This window comes from Neomonachus schauinslandi, chromosome 2 (assembly GCF_002201575.2).
Source record: "Neomonachus schauinslandi chromosome 2, ASM220157v2, whole genome shotgun sequence".
Lineage (NCBI taxonomy): Eukaryota > Metazoa > Chordata > Mammalia > Carnivora > Phocidae > Neomonachus > Neomonachus schauinslandi.
In genome coordinates, this window is record NC_058404.1 from 62,288,519 (window position 1) to 62,309,871 (window position 21,353).

Consider the following 21,353-nt stretch of genomic DNA (forward strand, 5'->3'; position numbering starts at 1 on the left):
AGGTTCCACGCCCAGCACATGGAGCAGGACATGGAGCTCGATCTCAAGACCCTGAGATCATGACCTGAGCCGAAATCAAGAGTCGGACATTTAACTGACTGAGCCACCCAGGTGTCCCAACTTTAAAGCAAAGATTATTCTTTATGAAGACTGGTCACTTCCAAGGTCATACTGCCAGCCTCAAAATATTTCAAAGACTGACATCTTACAGAGTACAGTCTCTCACCAGAAGTGACTGAAGGAGAAATTAACAAGAAAAGGATGATTGGGGAAAAAATGTATGTTTTCAAATAAGAAAATATATGTTACCAAAAAATATGTTGGTTGAGAAGAAATAATAAGAGACAAAGAAGATAATGAAAATTGAAAAATAGCAAAAATACTATATGTCAAGCTGGTGAAATTCAGATAAAGTATTTCTTAGAAGGAAATTTATAGCCTTAAAGGTTTGTATTAGAATTAATAAGTTAAACTGCCAACTAAAGAAGTAAAAAAGAACAGCAGAATAAACCCAAATTTAAAACATAAAGAAACTAATAAAGACGCAACAATGAAAAATGAGTTAATGTTGTTCATTGACCACTTAATTCAATTTATTTGTTCATCATAATACATAATATTAAGAAAAATAATTTTAAAAGATGATAGATGTGTTGGTTTCTTCCTATTTGTAACATCTTGGAAAATACAGTTTTATTGGTAATCAAACATACAAGAAAAGTGAATTAACTTTGAATACTGATGGTGTGGGTACTGCAATTGGATAAGAGGAACAATTTTTTCCTGTATTATCTTGCTCTTCTGAGTGGATTTTACTAATCTTGTTTAAAATTCTTCATATTCTATAATTTTAATTTCAAAATCACATATAGTTTTTATCAGCTTTTATATTTTGCTCTTCAGTACCTTTTTAAGAATGATTTTCATAAAATATTCTCAAAAAGCTTATTCAAAAATCCACACAGAAATTGATCAACACCTATAACTACCATACAAAGACTTTTAATTCTTAAATTAAAAATGACTGTATAAAGAATTACGTATGCATTCATGTATTCCAAGTCAGTTGAAACTTTTTATGGTTAAAAACTATTCATGTTACACAAATGTTTCATTCAGTTTTCATGTTGAATATTGTAACACCCTGGACAGCTCCACACCCATGACTCTCTTAACAACATTCAATTATCAGGAATATTAAACTTTCTTTAACCTCAATTGCATTCTCACAAAAACTCTAAGTATATTTGAGTCATTCCAGATGAATTAGTCATAAGCAAAGAACAAAAACTATTTAAAAGTAGCAAAAAAAAAAAAAAGATTAGTATCAATACAATCTTGGTCTGGAAAGACTTTTAAGGTTAGCATTCAAGACAGAATCCAAAAGTTAACAGATTCATTCATTTCCTTTCTTAATAATTTTAAAATCTTTAACCAACAAACCAAATATGCTAAAGGGAATTTTCTTCCTTTTCAATCCTTATTATGTTTAATTCCATTTTCTTGCCTTAATGTGCCATGACTTCCACCAAAAAGAAACTGGTATTGTAGAAAGGAATACTTTCAGAGTTTTCCCAAGAATGATATTTGTAATAATTTTTGTAGATTTTCTTTCTAAGATTAAGAAGGTACCTATTCCCAGTTTTTTCAGGGTTTGTTGTTATTAAATCGGTAATAGATATTTTTTCTTAATTTAATTGAGATATACATTTAATGGCGTTTGTGTCTACACACGTGCATGTATATGCATCTACCTTTGATTTGGTTTGGGGATTTTACATCCATATTCAAGCGTTAGCTTGGATTATACTTTTCCTTTTTTATACTGTCCTTGTCAGGATTTCTATCAAGTTTTTCCTAGCCATATAAATAGGAGAGTGGATCTTCCTTTTTACTCCCTGGAAGAGTTTATATAAGATTATGCTTATTTCTTATTTGAATGTTGGCTAGAACTCACAAATTAAGCCATCTGAGCTTGGATTTTCATTGCTGAAAATTATCTAATAATCCAATTAAACAGTAGTTCATTTTCTTTAGTGGTTATAGGAGTAATCGAGTTTTTTTTTTCTTTTTCTTGAGTAAGAACTCAGTAATATTTTATAGGAATTTTCCCATTTCATCTACATTTTTTAAGTTACTGGCATAATGTTGACAATATTCTTTTAATCTCATTTTTGTGTCTAGAGCATCAGTGGTTATAATAACCTTTTCATTTTGGTGATTAGATAATTGTGCTTTTCCTGTTATTCTTTTTCTTTCTTGATCTATTTACATCCATTTTCCTATATTTCTAAGTTTTTTCAAAGTACCATTTTGTTCATACTTTGTACCATGTTATTTTGATCTCCTTAGTTCATCTTTTATTTATTACTTCCTCCATTATGTACCTTTCCATTTATTTTACTATAACTTTAATAGCCACTCAATAAGAATATCTAACTTGTTAGTTTAGGGCATTTTTTATTTGCTAATGTGAGCATTTAAGTTGTGAATTTCCTTCTAAGTACTGCTCTCATTGCATTTTACAGGCTTGATATTCAGTATTTTTGTTACATTATAGCTGAAAATAATTTCTAATCTATAACTGAAAATAATTTCTATCTAAATCTGTAATTGTTTCTTAGCTAAACTGGATATTTTATGTATATTTCTTAACTGAAATGTGTGGGATTTTCTGGTTATCTATGTGATACTTATTTTTAACTTAATTTCATTATGCCTGAGAACATAATCTGCATTATTTCAAGCTTTTTAGAGCATTGACTATTTCTTTTTAAATTACATTTTTCAAAAAATTTCCAGAGCTTGAGCAATTTTCATTATAAATTTTCTGAGATTTTTAGTCTTGTATTTGAAGAATCAAATAAGAATAAAAAATAAAGCAAATTATATTTAAAAGAAGATGAATCTCTGTATTTATATGACAATAAATGAGAACTCTCGATGATAGAAACTACCTTCTCCCCTGGGGTCACTGAAACTCTCCAGATGCAGTGGGTATAAGAAGGGTAGCCATTTGGAAATCCTGGAGACGAAAGGTTGCCATTGGATTCTTGTAGGGTTTCTCCACATGCTAAAGGAAAAAAAAAAAGATACATATATTTGATATTTTAAAGAGATGACTTACCCATATTTCCTTAAAAAGATAAGATCATTCTTTAATTTTTCTGAAAGACATCATAAATAAAGCCCTGAGTCTTTCAGTGTTAGAGGAAAATATATATTTGTGTTCTATAAAAGACTTTTCCTTTCCAAGTAAATTCACCTTATGTCTCCATTACCACAATTTTAACATACTTAATGGTATCATTAGGGCTAACCATAAAACAAGACTATGAGATAAATAATCTGGCATTCATAAAGTTCTTCCTCATGGAGACTTCTCTCATTCATTCCCAAAGAGTTAGTAGGTGACCTATACTCATATTCAAGCCAGTGGATATCTGGTTGATGTGGCTAGGGGATAACATGAGACATAAATAATATTTTTCAATGTAAAGTGAGGCTAAGTTTCATAGCAAATATCACATCAAAGTCCAAAAACAGAAATCTTAATAATTAGAATACAGTCAATTAAGGTCGTACCAAAATGTCATACACAGTGAAAATTTTTCTCAAAATAAGCTGAAAAAAATTGAAAGGTTAAAAACATAAAGGAAAATTAAAATTTTCCAAGATGTGGACATTTACTTACTCTATTATTTATGTTGATCCTAAGTAGAAATTACAGGAAAAGCAATTGTGTCTTCCTCTTACTAAGGCTGTCTAATTTCTTAGAAGTAATTATCAGTCATCTAAAATAGCAAATTATCAGTTGCACAGCCTCAAGATCTGTGTGATTAATATCTCTAGGGCCATTTCACACAGAGTGTGATTAGCTCATTGGTTTAGCCAAGGTTAGTGGTCAGAACCATTCTATAATGGGTTTTCCTGTTGCTTTTGTAAGACATAGCATGTGACACATGAACCTAGGCTGCTTTAAGTATCCTGAATTCAAGAATAATTCTTCCACTTCAGCCTGTCATCTTTATAACCTTCATTCAGTAATTAAAAAAAAAAAAAGACAAAACAGTACTTTCCCTCTGAAGGAGACTGAAATCAGACTGCAATATTATCATATTATAGAGTCATAGCTACCAGCAGGTGAACTCTCGTCTCATCAAATCCTCCATAAATAATAAATGGTTTTGCATATCTTAAGTTAAATGAAGAAAGAAAGATGATGACTTTGAAAACAAAATGGAGGGTGCCTGGGTGGCACGTTAAGCATCTGCCTTCGGCTCAGGTCATGATCCCAGGGTCCTGGAATCGAGCCCCACATCGGGCTCCCTGCTCTGCGGGAAGCCTGCTTCTCCCTCTCCCACTCCTCCTGCTTGTGTTTCCTCTCTTGCTGTGTGTCTCTCTCTGTCAAATAAATAAATAAAATCTTAAAAAAAAAAGAAAACAAAATGGAGCTGTAAAAAGTCTGATATGATATAAATATTTATTTGAAAACACAGATACTAAGTTTGCACAACAAAATACATTTCAAGTAGAAGTAAGCAGTGTTTATTCTGATTAATAGGCAGATAAAAGCAACTTTAGAACAAAATGAAAATGCTCAAGGTCAAAAATACATAATTCAGCATTTTCCATGAAACATCTAAGGGCTCTTGATAAATATAACATTATAAGAACCCTTAAAAAATGAAAATTTATTAAGATTTTATTAATGCAAACAGTGTGCTTCTAAGAGGATCAGTTCAGATGCTATATAATCACTTGGGAGTTGAGTGTGTTTCAATGAAAAATACTGCAATTCATAGCTAAAAATAAATTATTTAATGATTGAAAAGTACACTAAGCCACATAGAATGTTGTTACTGTATTTACTAAAGTGAAATTAAAACAAATATATTTAATCCACAGATGTACACAAACAATACTGTTCTGATAAAGATAAAATGGAAAACTCTATAAAATGAAAAATAAACAGAATCAGCATATAATTCAAATATTAAGTAAATCTATTATATAGCATTTATATAATGCTTATAATCATTGTGCATTTACCCCAGTAAGTGTGGTTGTCCCAGGCTACCTGACCCTTACTACAAAAGATATTTCAACACTTTCCCCAGACATAGGTTGATTAATGCTCAGATATACAAAGCAAAGTTTATTATTAAAAGAACTAAAGGAAAATCAGCAAGAAAAAAGTGGCACTATGAAGTTAAAATGCATAGGCTATTCATTTACTCAGCAAAGTCCATGGTGAGAAAACACAAGTTTTAATCATGGCATTATCACTTACTAATTATGTCATACAAGTAAGTCCCAAAAGCTTCAGCTTCAGTTTTCTCTTGTTAAATGGCCATCTTATTAACATATACTTAATAAAGTTGCTTTGTAGGAATAAAATGTTATTATGCCCTGAATCTTCTTTTTAACCCTTAGATACCTCTTCCATAGGTAGGGAGACTGTGGTCTAAAGTGTTTGAATATGTCTTTGAACTACAAAACTTAGTCATATGTAGGAGAAAAAAGATAAAAAAAAAACATACAGAGGACAGTTATTATTATCACTGCCCTAATAAAAATTACTCTAAAACTAAATATAATTCAGAAATTAAACTTCTATCTCTGTAGGCAGATGACACAATCTTACACATATAAAACTGTAAACATTCCACACACACATAAAACTGTTAGAACTAATAAACAAATTCAGCAAAGTGGCAGGATACAAAATTAACACAAAAAATCAGTTGCTTTTCTATACATCAGCAAAAAATATTTCAAAAGGAAATTAAGAAAACAATCCCATTCATAATAGCATCAAGAAAGGATAAAATACTTGGCAATAAACTTAACCAAAGAGGCAAAGGACTTGTACACTGAAAACTAAAAACATTGATGAAAGAAATTGAAGATGACACAAAGCAATGGAATGATGAGCTGTGTTAATGACTGGAAGAGTTAATACTATTAAAATATCCATATTACCCAAAGCAATCCACAGATTCAACATAATTTCGATCAAAATCTCAGTGTCATTTCTTGCAGAAAGAAAAAAAAATACTGAAATTCACATAAAACCGCATACCAGAAATAGCCAAAACATTCTGGAAAAAAAAAAAAAAACAACAACAACGAAGCTGGCTCCCACTTGCTAACTTCAAAACATATTACAAAGCTACAGTATTCAAAACAGTATGATATTGGCTTACAACAGACATATAGACCAAGAGAAGAGAAGAGAGAGCCCCAAAATAAACTCATGTATATATGGTCAAATGATCTTCAACAAGGGTGCCAAGACTACTCATTAGGGAAAGCATAGTCTCTCCAGCAAATGGTGTCAGAAAAACTAGATATACACATACAAAAGAATGAAATTGGACCCTTATCTTACACCATACACAAAAATCAACATAAAATGAATTAAAGACTTAAATGTAAGACCCTAAACTGTAAAACATCTAGAAGAAAACAGGTCAGAAACTTTGTAACAGTAGTCCTGGCAATGATTTCTTGGATATGACACCAAAAGCACAGGAAATAAAAGCAAAAATGGACAGGTGGGACTATGTCAGCTAAAAAAGCTTCTGTACAGCAAAGGAAACAATCAAGAGAGTGAAAGGCAATCGTCTGACTGGGAGAAAATATCTGCAAATCATATATCTCATGAGGATTAGTATTCAGAATATATAAGGAACTCATACAAATCAATAGCAAAAAACAAAATAACCGAATTTAAAAAATGGGCAAAGAAAAAGAAATGGGCAAAGAAGACACACAAATGGCCAATAGGTATATGAAAAAAGAAATGTTTTACATCACTAATCATCAAGGAAATGAAAATCAAAGCCACTATATCACCTCACACCTGTCAGTATGGCCATTATCAACAAACAAATAAACAAAAAATAAGAAGTGTTGGCAAGGAAATGGAGAAACTGCAGCCTTTGTGCGCTGTTGGTAGGAATATAAAATGGTGCAGCCACTATGGAAAACAGTGTGGGATTTCCTCAAAAATTGTAAATATAGTTCCCAAATGATCCAACAATCCCACTTCTGGGTATTTATTCAAAAGAATTGAAAACAGGATCTGGAAGAGATATTTGTGCTCCCATTTTCATTGCAGCATTATTCATATCAGTCAAGAGACAGAAACATCCTAAACATCCATCAGTGGATGAATGGATAAAGAAACTGTGGTATATACATAAAATAGAATATTATTCGGCCTTAAAACAGAAGGAAGTCTGGCATATGCTACAACCCAGATAAACCCAGAGGACATGATGCTGAGTGAGATTAGCCAGTTACAGAAAGACAAATACTGCATGATTCCACTTACATGAGATTTCTAAAGTAGTCAAATTCATAGAAGTGGAAAGTGGAATGCTGCTTGCCGGGGGCTGGGGGAGAGGGAAATGAAGAGCTGCTGCTCAGTGGGTATAGAGTTTTAGTCATGCAAGACAAAGAAGTTCTAGAGATCTGCTGTATACCAATGTGCATAGAGTTAACAGTACTGTACTGTGCACTTACAAATTTGCTAATAGGGTAGATGTCATATTATGTGATTTTTTGCCAAAACAAAAAATAACAATAATAAAGCAGTTGAACTTCTAAGTCCTTTATCATATGATCAATCTCACTTATGAATTAGGTAATTCACATATACCTTCATTTTTCCAGAATAGAATATTGTATAATTGTACAAGAATTATACAAGAATTTGCAAGAATTTAAATTGTATAACTGCTACTTGGATTGTGTCTTGTTGAGCAATTATTACAAACTCTTGACCTTTTAATAACATTGAGTTTATAGCTGTCTGCATGTCCATCTACAGTTACTTTCTCACCAAATGTCTGTAATATCCACCCAATACCAAAGACTGAGAACTTTCCTTTCTCAATATTCTATAGGAGCACATTTATGATCTTACCAAAGCTAAGGAAAACAGATAGAGATGAACAATAATTTCTATTTGATAAATCTCTTCCCAAAGGATCTTGACAAATTCTAGATTAGGGGAAGAAATAAAACTGTATCTAATCAACTTAATACTACCTAATTAACTTATATTTATACCCCTTAAACTTTTAAATATAGTAAATAAAATACAGGTTTAAATGATTTTTTTTTAAGATTTTATTTATTTATTTGACAGAGAGAGAGACACAGCGAGAGAGGGAACACAAGCAGGGGGAGTGGGAGAGGGAGAAGCAGGCTTTCCACTGAGCAGAGAGCCCGACGCGGGGCTCGATCCCAGGACTCTGGGATCATGACCTGAACTGAAGGCAGACGCTTAACGACTGAGCCACCCAGGCGCCCCTAAAATGATTTTAAAAATATAAAATAAAATGTAAAATGATTTTAAGATAAGGAAATGTTAAAAAAGAATCCTAAATCATCTGAGAGATAATGTGAGATTAACAATGAAATATTTTAAAATACATTTCAATAGAAACTGCCTAGCCAAGTCTGAATCATCCTTTAAAATGAAGCATAAGCACCTACTCCAAGGAGCCTGCCTCCCGCAGTGTGCAGCCCAGGTTAGGCATCTCTCGTAGAACTGCTGTAGCATCCTTTAAGGAGGAAATTTACTTCCTAACCAAGTGGTATTGTCTAAGGGATGCCCCAGAGGCTCAGCTATTCCTGTGTGTAGTCTGTGCTTCCTTTTCTGTGGCCATAATATCTGTCACGGTGCCTTCTACGTGTTAACAGTGACTCATTCATTCATACAGCAACTATTTATTGAGCACTTAATTTACATCAGATTCAGAATACCATGAGGGAAAACCCAACTCCAATCCCACAAAAGCTTACATACTCCAGTGTGGGAAATGCCAAATGAATGATGATTATAGGATTAAGACACAAAGACCAGGATCAAATGAAGCATTTACCATGGTGGAGTCCTGGGAGATGAGGAAGTCATTAAGTAAGAGGTGACGTAGGAGCTGAATCCTAAATATGAGCTAGGATTTAACCAGGCTGGCTGGAGGAAGAGGCAGAAGGTAAGCATACTGTGGTGCCAGGAGCTAAACAAAGTGGAGGTGAAAAACTAGCCTGTAGGGGTAATACCTAGAGAAAAGACTCAGGGAAGACACAAGAAAAATATTTTGAAATCACATAATGGAAAGAAGATTAGCCTTTATCCTAAAAATAAGCAAAGTAAGATTTGCATATTTAAAGCCACTTAACAGCAGCTTGGCCAGAGAACTAAAGAGATGTAAGAATAGGGACAAGAGGTGAATTAGGAGGCATTTCAACAATCCAGACAAAAGATGAGGCTCCCCAGACTAGGGGATTCACTGCAAGAATGCAAGATTCCAAGAAGGCAGCAGGACTGACTAGCTGGAGAAAGTAATGGAGGAATGAGGTGAGATTGCCCTTCATAATTCTGGCTTGGGCTACCAGATGAGCTATGTCTGGTACCATCCATTGAACTAGGGGATGTTTACAGGGAAATGAAGAAAGGGGTCCATGAATAAGTGGGGAAAAAATAGCTAAATTATTATTTTTTGCACGTAGGCAATATTTTGGCCAAGAACTGTATATATACAAGAACATATATAAAGTATATTCTGTCTGGAATCTCAGAAAATTATACCAGGAACCAAGAGATTAATGCTTAAGTAACTAAGAAGAACCTTATTTCAATTTTAAAGGTAAAGTTAATGAAACAAGTGTTTAAAGGGAGGTAAAGTTTCTAGTATTCAGACTCCATGCATGCTGAAATTGGCCTTCCATCCTTAAAGTGTCCACACAAATGGGCATCCATGGACAGGGATATTCCGCACACATAGTGTATGTGTACTAGCATTGAAAACTTAAATTTGTGAACATAGACTGTACATGTGTTGATGTGTGAATACACATGCACTTTTATGTAACAAGGAAGATTCTAATCCTCAGAAGGCCCTTTATTTTTAGATATTTTATTTTGTATTTCCCCTAATTTTATTATGTTACTTGATGTATTTATTGGGGAAAATTTACTGGAGAATATTAGGATTGATGGTTGATGAAGTACTAAGTAAGCAAAAAGTTCATGGGACTACAGAAAAACAAATTTAAGAGAAAATGCAACTAAAGACCAGTGATTGTACCAGGAGAAGAGTTAAACTAAGCAGTTTAGAAATCAAAAATGAAAGTAATCCTTAGATTAGATCAAATAGAAAAAAAATACATTTAAAAAATGAGTCACAAGAAAAACAAGGCCCTTAAAGAGAGAGAACAGTAGTACCCATTACTGATTTATGAAGAGAAAAATATCCACTGCAACTCAGACAGCCTAGAGAAGATCTCCTTCAAGAGCAAACTGTTAATTACTGGCATAAAGGGACAATAGAGACCATAATGATGACCTATTCTCTGCCTTAGCTTGGGGGAGAATCTTGACAGTATGTAGGATGCAAGGGATTATAATGGCAGGTATGTAAAGTACCATTAGCGGGCGTCCTTTTAGATGCCTTAATGCTAGAAAGACCTGGAAGCTGTGGGAAGGACACAGGACTGGCCTTTGGGCAGCACTGTCCAGAAACCTATTCGATCCCAGGGTTGGGCAGCTCTCCCTTTATTTCCCTTCCTTCTCCTTTCCGGGATGTGGTCTGGCGATGGATGATGGGGTCTTATGTCAGAAGAGTGCCAAGGCTGTAAAGGATCATATTCTTCCTCTACATTAACAGTGCATAAGGAGATCTTTCTTGCCTGCTTCTAAAAGAACAAAAAATGGCAATGAAAATAATTCTAAGCTAAAGGAAACTTATCTTCATTCCATCACCTTAAAAACACAACTTTAGTCCTATATGGAGCTTTTTCATGATTAGTATGCACCGATTATACAATGAGTAATTCAGGTTTCCCATACAAATCTAATTTATATATTTGGCATATATAAGTAGATATATATAATCATGGATTACAAGTTGTTTACCAGCTAGAAAGTCTCATAAAAAATAGTTTATACTATTTTAAGGGAATTAAAAATACATACATTTTAATGCTGTTCATCTTCTGAAAGATAAAAATGCATTTCCTATATTATTAATGGAAAGGCAATAATATTTGCAGTCTACCTACTATTACCTGCCTATTAGAAACCTGCCCTCTTGGACTCAGGGCCCCACTGATCGTGGACCATAAAAGCTATAACCTTAAATATTTAAGTGTGAACCAGGTCGGTATTCCTTTCAAGATTAAACTCTTAAGGAATAATTCTATAAAATGCAGATCCAAAACAGCTTTGAGGGTAAACTGATAAGAAATAAAGAGTTGGAGTAATGTAGCCAAATACCTCGGACTGGCTCTATTCATCAGCAATTTCTAACAAAAGAAAACAATAAGACAAACTCCAAAGGACTATGCAGTTTTATAACTCTCTCCTTTCTGTATTAAAGCCAAGACACAACCAGATTTCATTTTATAAACTCCTACACTCTTCCTAGATGATTCTCAAATAAGTCATCTTATTTACACTTCTATGTACAGTTATCAATCTTCCACATTACTCCATTAATATTCTTGGAGCTACTGGTGAACTTACTGTTATCAGTGTAACTTAAGTTTATTTGCCCTACATTTCTACCTATATCATTCATTAGTGCTCTCCATTGTAAAGAAATGAAGAATGTTAAATTCAAAACCATATACAAGGCTCAAACTTGGCTTCACACACACACACACACACACACACACACACACGGGCCGAGATGGAGAGAGAAAGAAACAGAAAGGGCAAGAGACAAAAAAAAAAAAGAGACAAAGGGAGGGACTTGTTTGGTGGGTATTAAAAAGCCCAAGATAGAAAATAAGTCATTCTTAAAGATTCTGTGAACTAAAAGTTTACATATTCTTATTTTAAAATACATATTTATATGTCTTAGCTCTCTCTTACTTACCATGCAAATAAATAAGCAACTTTCTCATACTGCTTTAGAAACACAAGATATCTTTCTCATTGATGATGGTACCTTCATGAATGTGGTTTTACTGTATTAACAAACCAATGTACACATTATTACTATATTTCAAGTAAGAAAATAGCTTGTTTATGTGTTTACATAAATAAAGTCTCAAGTGAAAACTATATGTATCTTCCCATTGGTAACTTAAATATTTAAGAGCTATAGGTTGAAAATTATAGTGTCATAAGTTTGATTACTTTTCTGATTCCTACTGACTGACTTTCCTACAATTCAGTGTTCTAAATGCATTTTTAGTGTGCTTTTTAAGTGATATATATATATAAAAGTATATATATATAAAAGTATATATATATAAAAGTATATATATATATACATATATATATGCATACAAACATATACACACATACACACACACATGTATTTAGAGAGACAAACAAAATATTTTTCCATGTGAACTGTTTACTTAGTTGCTATTAACACACAATCTTCCCCCAAATCTTCTACTTTCAAAGTTAGAAAGTATCATATGGACTATAGACTCTGAGAAACAAACTGAGGGCTGTAGAGGGGAGGGGGGTGAGGGGATAGGTTAGCCTGGTGATGGGTATTAAAGAGGGCACGTACTGCATGGAGCACTGGGTGTTAAGCGCAAACAATGAATCATGGAACACTACATCACAAACTAATGATGTAATGTATGGTGATTAACATAACATAATAAAAAAAAGGTATCATATGTCCAATACTACCAGAGATTAGCCAAGGATCACTCATTTCTTTTGTCATAGTGGTGCCATTTACTTACAAATACATCTTAAAAATATACCACACATACATGTATAATTTACATATATACATGAACAAAAATTTGGGGAAGAGCTGTGCTAACCAAAGTGAAAAACATATTTCTTTGATATATGTTATTTCAAAGGATTTTGACTATGCAGGAGTTGCATAGAGTATGCAGCGTTTCCAATTTGAAAGCAGATTCTTTTTTCTTTTTTGGACCAATAAGTTACTGGTGTTCTCTTGGAATAGTCTTATTAAGAACTTCCCTTAATCTCTTTTTCATAACTTTAACCAGTAGCAAAACATATGGTAACTCACTAGCAACACGGTTAGAACTCCTTTTTTGCAACAATGTTATAAATTCCAACTAATAACATTTTAATTTATATATCATTAATGGTGGTACTTGCAAGAAGATCATTCAGTCCTCAATGCTGAAGTTGAAATAAGGGATCTTCTTTTTATGTTGGCAAGAAAACTCAACATTTGACTATAAAATTCTGCAACTATTTAATGACAACTACCAAACGATCGTGCTTTTTGCTCTTTTACTTGTTAAGTTAAAAGAAAAAAAAAAATACTATCCCTGTTAGGAAAACATACTATCGCTGCTTAAATTTGATTTCTAGCAATTTGCTTTTAATTATATCAATGGGTGTTCCAGAGTTCTCTCATTTCATTTTACGATTACTTGACTTTGAACTGAAAACGTCACTTGCCAACATGGAGAGATACAAGTAAACAGTTCAGGGAATTGTGGCTTATTCATCTGGAACAACACAATCAGGCACAATTACGGCTCTGTTTTTGTATGGTGCAATACCTGGACATCTATACAGCTTTCTTGCCTGTGCAATATCTCCTTTGCTTAAACGGGTTCGTTGACCAATTGCAGGACGTATGCCATTATCATCACGAGAGGGGAGAATAGTATCCAGAAACATCCCCCTGAAAAAAGTCAGAAGCAAGCCACACATAAGTCACCAAATTAAGACACATACATTCCTTACAAGTATAAGTATATATAATTATCTCTTTTCAGACTCACGTCAGTTAAAGGGAAAATACATCAGTGTTGAGCTTCAAATAGTGTGCCAGACTTTCAAAACATGTTTATCAAGGTAGGAAAAAGAAGTTGTGTTAAATTGTATACCTAGCAAAAGTCAATGAAATAATTTTAAAAATCTAGAATCCTATATAGTCCCCCACCAAATATACCATGACTTTTTTTTAGGCTTTTAAGCAAATCTAAGAACCACTTAGATTAGTAAATTGTAAAACAATTTTCCCTCATAGAAGTCTATATTTTAAGGACAACCTACAATACATATTTTTGAGGTTACTAAAATTGTAAAAGCCAAAAAATGTTATTTTTTTAGTTAACTTATTAATTTAACCTATGTATTCTTAGAAGTCCAAGTATTACAGTATGTTAAAAGAATAGGAAAAAAAACAGAGTATCAAATTTTAGAAAGAACATTTTAAGCAAAATAGTTTTTTTGATACACACACATACAGAGACACAAAGAGAATAAAATTTTCATGGTAAAATTAAGAAGAAAAAAACTAGCAATGGCAAAGCCCTAATAATACTAAGCTAGACATACCAAGTTGTGAGATACCCAAATTTGTGATACTATCTTTCTCAATCTTCAAAACTAAAAATTCTGAATATAATGCACTAAAGACGTAGTCTTAATTTTGCAATGAATATCAACATTTATATCTCTAAAGGAAGAACTGAACTTAAAAGTTAAATGGACTGGGAAACTATTCCAGTGGTAAGAAGGATGAGGATTTCAAAAAAAAAGAGAAGCTTTCTATAAAAATATTTGAAATTAAGAAATACAATTGTTAAAAAAAATAGATTTTAAATTAGCATGAAAGGCATGATACTCCTTTCCAAAATTTTAATGAATAAATTGTATTTAGACTACAGGTTAAAAGAACATTTCATCTCTATCTTTTCCTTTAGGAAATATTTCCTAAGCACTGTTGTAGGTCTGGATTTATAGCCATTAATAAAAGAAACACTATGATTCTCACATTTTAATGTAGGGCAAGAGACATTAAACAAAAGATTGAGTACTGAGAGAGTGACAGGTCCTATGGAGAAAAAGAAGTGAAGATGGACATTGATTATCCAGTGATGGGGTAGTTTTTAAATAGAGTGATCAAAGAAAAAACTCACTTGGAAGTTGACATTTTGGCCAAACATGAAGGAAGTGAGAGTGAGGGCACTGTGAGTAAATGGGAGTAGAAACTTCCAGAAAGAAAGAACAGGAAATTCAACTGCTCAGAGATGGGAGGATCCTTAAAGTGTTTGAGTGTCACACAGAGAATGTGACTTTTAGTCTAAGGAAAACTGTTACCATCTGGAAGATGGTAAACAGAGGAATGACATGATTTATGAGTGCTTTATGACTAACCTCTCTGGCTCCTAGGTAAGGGTAGTGATCTTTATAGATAAAACCTGGATAACACAAATAAAAAATGGAACTCTTTAAAAATCTAAGTATCTACACAACTCCACATGCATATTGCTTGAGATAAAGGGAGGGAGGGGAACTGATGATGACTTATGGGAGTAGACCAGCAAAAGTGAGAGGTTGCTCATAATAAGATGCAACTCCAGCTAGGTCAATGCATTGAAGGAGAAGTTGAGCTATAAAGTAGGGTAGTATTGAGAAAAGCCATTCTTCAACTATACTTCATGAATCAACAGATATTTTAAGTAGGTAAGTCCAAATTAATGAAGGGTTACCATTTCTGCAGTACTTCAGTACCAACAAAATATTCATTATTTTCTAGGGGCACCTGGGTAGCTCAGTTGTTAAGTGTCTGCCTTCAGCTCAGGTCGTGACACTTCAGCTCAGGTCGTTATCCCAGGGTCCTGGGATCGAGTCCCGCATCGGGCTTCCTGCTCTGCGGGAAGCCTGATTCTCCCTCTCCCACTCCCCCTGCTTGTGTTCCCTCTCTCGCTGCCTCTCTCTGTCAAATAAATAAATAAATCTTTAAAAAATATTCATTGTTTTCTAATTCTAAAATCAGATTTGTAAACTTTAAAAGGTTCACTTTTTCCAGTTTTTAAAAGTTTGATTTAAAAAGGTCAAGGACATCTTGACATAGATATATTCAAACTCAGACAATAGAATGATGAATTTTGACTCCTCTCTGCTGAGGTACCTTCTCTTCCATTCAGAAGGGGGTAAGTCACGCTTTGTTTTGTTCTTCCTTTGTGGTCAAGAAGTTAACAATTCTCTCCCTCCACTTCCAGGACTGTTAAGCAATACAGGTTCTTCCTGAATATCCTCAGTGAGGTACTATCAATAGTCCAGAGACAGATTACAAAGGGCTTCACTTACTAATCTTCATTTGTTCCACCTACATTAGAAGAATGAATTAGCTATGCTTCTTTAAGAAACTTTGTAAAATTTTGCAATTCCTTCATTAAAGAAAAATAAGCAATGCCAGTTAGCAAGCCTCTACATTACAAATTACCCATGCATATAAAGACCACATATATCTAGTTCTATTCTTCCTAAAAGTAAGTACCTAAATCTGCTGATGGGCTACATCCACGAAGACAACTGAAACTTTTTATAGACTCCCTGGGTTCAGAAGAAAATATAAAATTTCAAATACTTGCATTAACAGAATGAAGAACAAAAACCACGTGTTCATCTAATTAATGTAGAAAAAGCATTTGACAAAATTCAAAGACCTTTCATGATAAAAACTTTCAACACGGGCGCCTGGGTGGCTCAGTTGGTTAAGCGGCTGCCTTCGGCTCAGGTCATGATCCTGGAGTCCCTGGATCGAGTCCTGCATCGGGCTCCCTGCTCGGCGAGGAGCCTGCTTCTCCCTCTAACCCTACCCCCTCTCATGTACTCTCTCTCTCTCTCATTCTCGCTCTCTCAAATAAATAAATAAATCTTTAGAAAAAAAAAAACTTTCAACACACTAGGAATAGAAGGAAACTGTCTCCACATAATAAAGAACATAAATGAAAAGCCTACAGCAAACAACATACCCAGTGCTGAAAAACTGAAAGTTTTTCATCTAAGATCAAGAACAAGGCAGAAATGCCTGCTCTCACTGTTTCTATTCGACATAGTACTGAAAGTTGTAGCCAGAGCAATTAGGCAAGAAAAAGAAGTAAAAGACATCTAAATAGGAAAGAGAGAATTAAAACCATCTCTCTTTGCAGATCATGTAATCCTATATGTAGAAAACCCTGAAGAGTCCACAAAAAAAAAAAAGTGAGAACTAATAAACAAATTTAGCAAAGTTGTGGAATAAAAATCAACACACAAAAAATCAGTTGTGGTTTCATACAATAGCAATGAACAATCTGAAAAGGAAATTAAGAAAAACAATTCCATTTAAAATAGCATTAAAAAGAATAAAGTACTTAGGAATAAACCCAACCAAAAAAGTGAAAGATTTGTACACTAAAAACTACAAAACATTGCTCAAAGAAATTAGAGAAGACATAAATGGAAAGACATTCCATTTTTTATGGATTAAACAACTTAGTTTGTTAAGATGCCCACACTACTTAAAATGATCTACAGACCAGCCACAATCTCTATCAAAATCCCAATGGTATTTATTGCAGAAATTTAAAAAGTCCTAAAATTTATATGGAATCTCACAGAACCTCAAATAGCCAAAAAACTATGAAAAAGAACAAAGCTGGAGGACTCACACATCCTGATTTCAAAACACATTACTGAGCTAAAGTAATCAAAACAGTGTGATACTGGCTTAAAGATAGACCTAGAGACCAATGGAATAGAATAGGAATCTCAGAAATAAACTCTAGTGAATATAGTAAATCATCTTCAACAAGAGTGCCAAAACCACTCAATGGGAAAAGAAACAATCTATTCAACAAATGATGTTGGGAAAACTGAATATCCATGTGCAAAAGAATGAAGTTAGACAATTATTTAAGCTATGTACAAAAATTAACTCAAAACAGTTTAAGACCTGAACACAAACCCCAAAACTATAAAACTCTTACATGAAAACATAGTGGAAAAGCTTCACACATTGGATCTGGCAATGATTTCTTGGATATGACACCAAAGCACAATTAACAAACGCAAAAATAGGTAAGTGGAACTACATCAAAATAAAAAGCTACTATGCAGCAAAGATGAAAAAAAAAAAGAAAATATTTGCAAATAACATATGTAAGAAGGAGACAGAATATATACAGAAATACTACAATTCAACAACAAAAATATTAAATAACCTGACTTTAAAGTGGGCAAAAGAATTAAAGACATTTCTCCAAAGATGATACACAAATGGCCAGAAAGCACATGAAAAGATGTTCAACATCATTAATCAGAGAATGCAAATCAAAACCACAATATAACATCATGTCATACCCAGTAGGATGGCTACTATTTAAAAAAAAAAAAAGGAAAAAAATAAATAGAAAATAATACATGTTGGTAAGGATATGGAATAATTGGAACCCTTGTGCACTGCTGTGGGATTTTGAAATGGCACAGCTACTACAGAAAACATCATGAAGTTTCTTCAAAAAATTAAAAATAGAACTACCATATGGTCTGGCAATCCCACTTCTGGGTATCTATGCAAAATAATTGAAAACAGGGTCTGGGAAAGATATTTGCATACCCATATTCATAGCAGCACTATACACAAGAGCCAACAAATGGAAGCAACTCAAATGCCCATCAGTGGATGAATGGATAAACAAAATATGGTCTATACCTACAATGGTATATTATTCAGCCTTAAAACAGAAGGAAATCCTGGGTCACACGCTGCAACATGCATAAACCTTGACAACACTGTGCTAAGTGAAATAAGCCAGGCACAAAAAGACAAATACTGTATGGTTCTATTTAAAGAGGTATCTAAAATATCTAAATCCAAATTCACAGAAACACGAAGTAGAATAGTAGTTACCAGGGGCTGCCAAGAGGGGAAAATGGGGCACTGTTGTTTAATGGGCATGGGCATAGGGTTTCAGTTTTGCAAGATGAAAACGTTGTGAATATCTGTTTCACAATCATGTGAATATACTTAACATTACTAAACTGTACACTGAGAAATAGTTAAGATTATAAATTTTATGTTGTGTGTTTTTAACCACACAGGCACATACACACACAAAACTTCAAATACTTGGGAGGTGGTGGCTAAGAACTGTGCCAAATATTTTATCTCCTGGAATTCAGTTACTTAAATATATGTATGAGCTAATAAGCATCCTCTTTAAAGATCAAAACAATAAAATAATGTTGGTTGGATCAACTCTTCTAACAGGTAGGTATAGTTACTTTCACTCTAAGAATAGAAGTTCATTAGGAGAACCGAATAGGATAATTTTGAAACAATAAGACAAAATAATAAATAGGTCAAGGCTGCTTGGCATGCAGCACCATGGTGTGGGGGGGTGGGGATGATGGACTGCAGGTAGTAAGAGCAGAATGATTTATGAAAAAGAGGAAAGGAAAAAATTTAAACATGTAAAAGAAATACAGAGTAAGGGGAAATATATGTTTTAAATTTTGGTGTATATTCATCACCTATCAAAGACAGAAAGAATGAATGATTTTCTCTACTTTACACTACCTCCTGTGTTCCAAAGAATCAAAAGTCAGTTTAGTTCTAAATAATTCAGTAGTATATGAGAGGCGCCTTGGCTGAACTGGGACCCAAATCCCATTTGTTACATTTCTACAGAAAACTCAATTCCAAGCACTGACCTAAACATAAAGTTTTATAGCTCTTTGAGATTAATTTCAGGCCAAATTTATGGATGTATTTCTACCAAAACTTAAATTCAATTCCAGAAACAGTAAGTATTTGGGTGGTTATTATATTTAAGCAAATATATATGCACTTCAGTAGAAAATAATTATTAAATATCATTAATAATTATATTAAAATACAATTAACACTCAATTTTTTAAATAATACAGTTTTGTCTTTCAAAAAGCATAATTGAAAAATGTATCCAAGTATTAAGAGTTCTTTGAGACATTTTTCTTTACTTTTTATCAGGAAATTTTTTAGGGGGCACCTGGCAGGCTCAGTCAGTAGAGCATGTGACTCTCCATCTCAGGGTTGTAGGTTCAAGCCCCACTGTGGGTGTAGAGATTACTTAAAAAAATAATGAAATCTTTTTTTAAAAATGTTTTAAAAAGGGGGGCGGGTATTAATTTGAATCTTTTTTTATCTTCTTTCCACCCCTGCCTTTAGAAACAGATGTTTGATGAATTGTGAAATGGACATAAGTGGGCAAAAAGAATGAGTTGGAATGGACAAGAGGGTAAAATAGGCATAAAAATGGAAAGGGGATGACTTCAATGGTTTGACAGATCCAAATTCCTTACCTGGGAACTATTTGCTTGATGACATCATCTTTAGAATAAAGTAACTGAAACCCAAATTTATTATGTTCTTTAAAAATAGCATAAACTTTTAATGAAATGACTTTAAGGTTAATAAGTTGTAAAATTTTAAATTATATGAAGTAAAATATCTTCATAATATATTCTTTGAGAATTAAATTAGCATAACTAGCACTTGAGCAATAGAAGATACAGAGTAGAAAACACAAGTCACATAGACAGTAGACATTCCAACTCAACAACCAAGTACCCTATTTAATTTGTGAATGCCTAATTTTCATTAAATAATGCTAAGCCAATTTAATATGCTGATCATTTAATAATCATTTTAGTTGGACTTTTTAAAGTGATTTAGGAATGTAAAATAGCTTAAATAATTCATACCATTTTAATTTTTACTCTGAAATTATGTATCTGATAGGAAATGTGAAAATATGTTTTTAAAATTTCAAAAAGCTAGTGTTGGCTATAAATACCAATCAAGTATTTTTCTACTTAATGGCAACAGTATTTGAAAGTGGTTCTAGTTCCAATGTTAAACATAGCTTTGTGAGGAGCAACACAGAGGAAAGGAATTAAAAGTCAAAAGGTATAACCTGAGACTCCAACCTTGAGAAGGTGTTCCTGGCATAGTGCATGATACTGTCAAAGTCGTATCTTTCTCCAAGTGAGTTCACTTCTCCAGGCTCCATCTTCAGAAAATTGTACTCTTGACCTAAGAAATCAGTCACAAACATTTCAGGAGCCTTTTAACAGACAGAGAAAAGAGAAGAGCCCCTCCTGGGTGTGCATCTGCTCTTTAAAAAATATATATATATTTGATATATTTTTATTTATTTATTTATTTGACAGAGAGATAGAGAGCACAAGTAGGCAGAGTGGCAGGCAGAGGGAGAGGGAGAAGCAGGCTCTCCACTGAGCAGGGAGCCGGACGTGGGGCTCAATTCCAGCACCCCAGGATCATGACCTGAGCAGAAAGCAGCCGCTTAACTGACTGAGCCACCCAGGTGCCCCATCATCATCTGCTCTTGACTAAAGGCTGGTTATAGCTACATACCAATACCCAGCTACGTGCAAAAGTATGCATCCAGTGCTACTGTTTTCACTTCATATCACATTGAAAAAGTAATACTGAATTTGATTAATAAGTTAATTTTCAAAAAAGAGCTGGATTACAACAAGCATACTTTGGGTTGTTTTCCATGTATACATTTTACATTCTTATAATATTTGTTTC

At 33.5% G+C, this 21,353-nt stretch overlaps 1 protein-coding gene across 1 annotated transcript in view; it reads right to left on the minus strand.

Moving 5' to 3' along the window:
• Window positions 1-21,353, minus strand: part of TLL1 (tolloid like 1) — a 208,160-nt gene that overhangs the window by 68,943 nt on the left and 117,864 nt on the right. Inside the window, exons 7-9 of the mRNA XM_021698858.1 lie at window positions 20,726-20,831; window positions 13,537-13,661; window positions 2,958-3,073 (exon numbers count right to left, since the gene is read on the minus strand). Of these exons, the coding sequence (XP_021554533.1) occupies window positions 2,958-3,073; window positions 13,537-13,661; window positions 20,726-20,831 (347 nt within the window). The remainder of the gene's footprint in view (window positions 1-2,957; window positions 3,074-13,536; window positions 13,662-20,725; window positions 20,832-21,353) is intronic.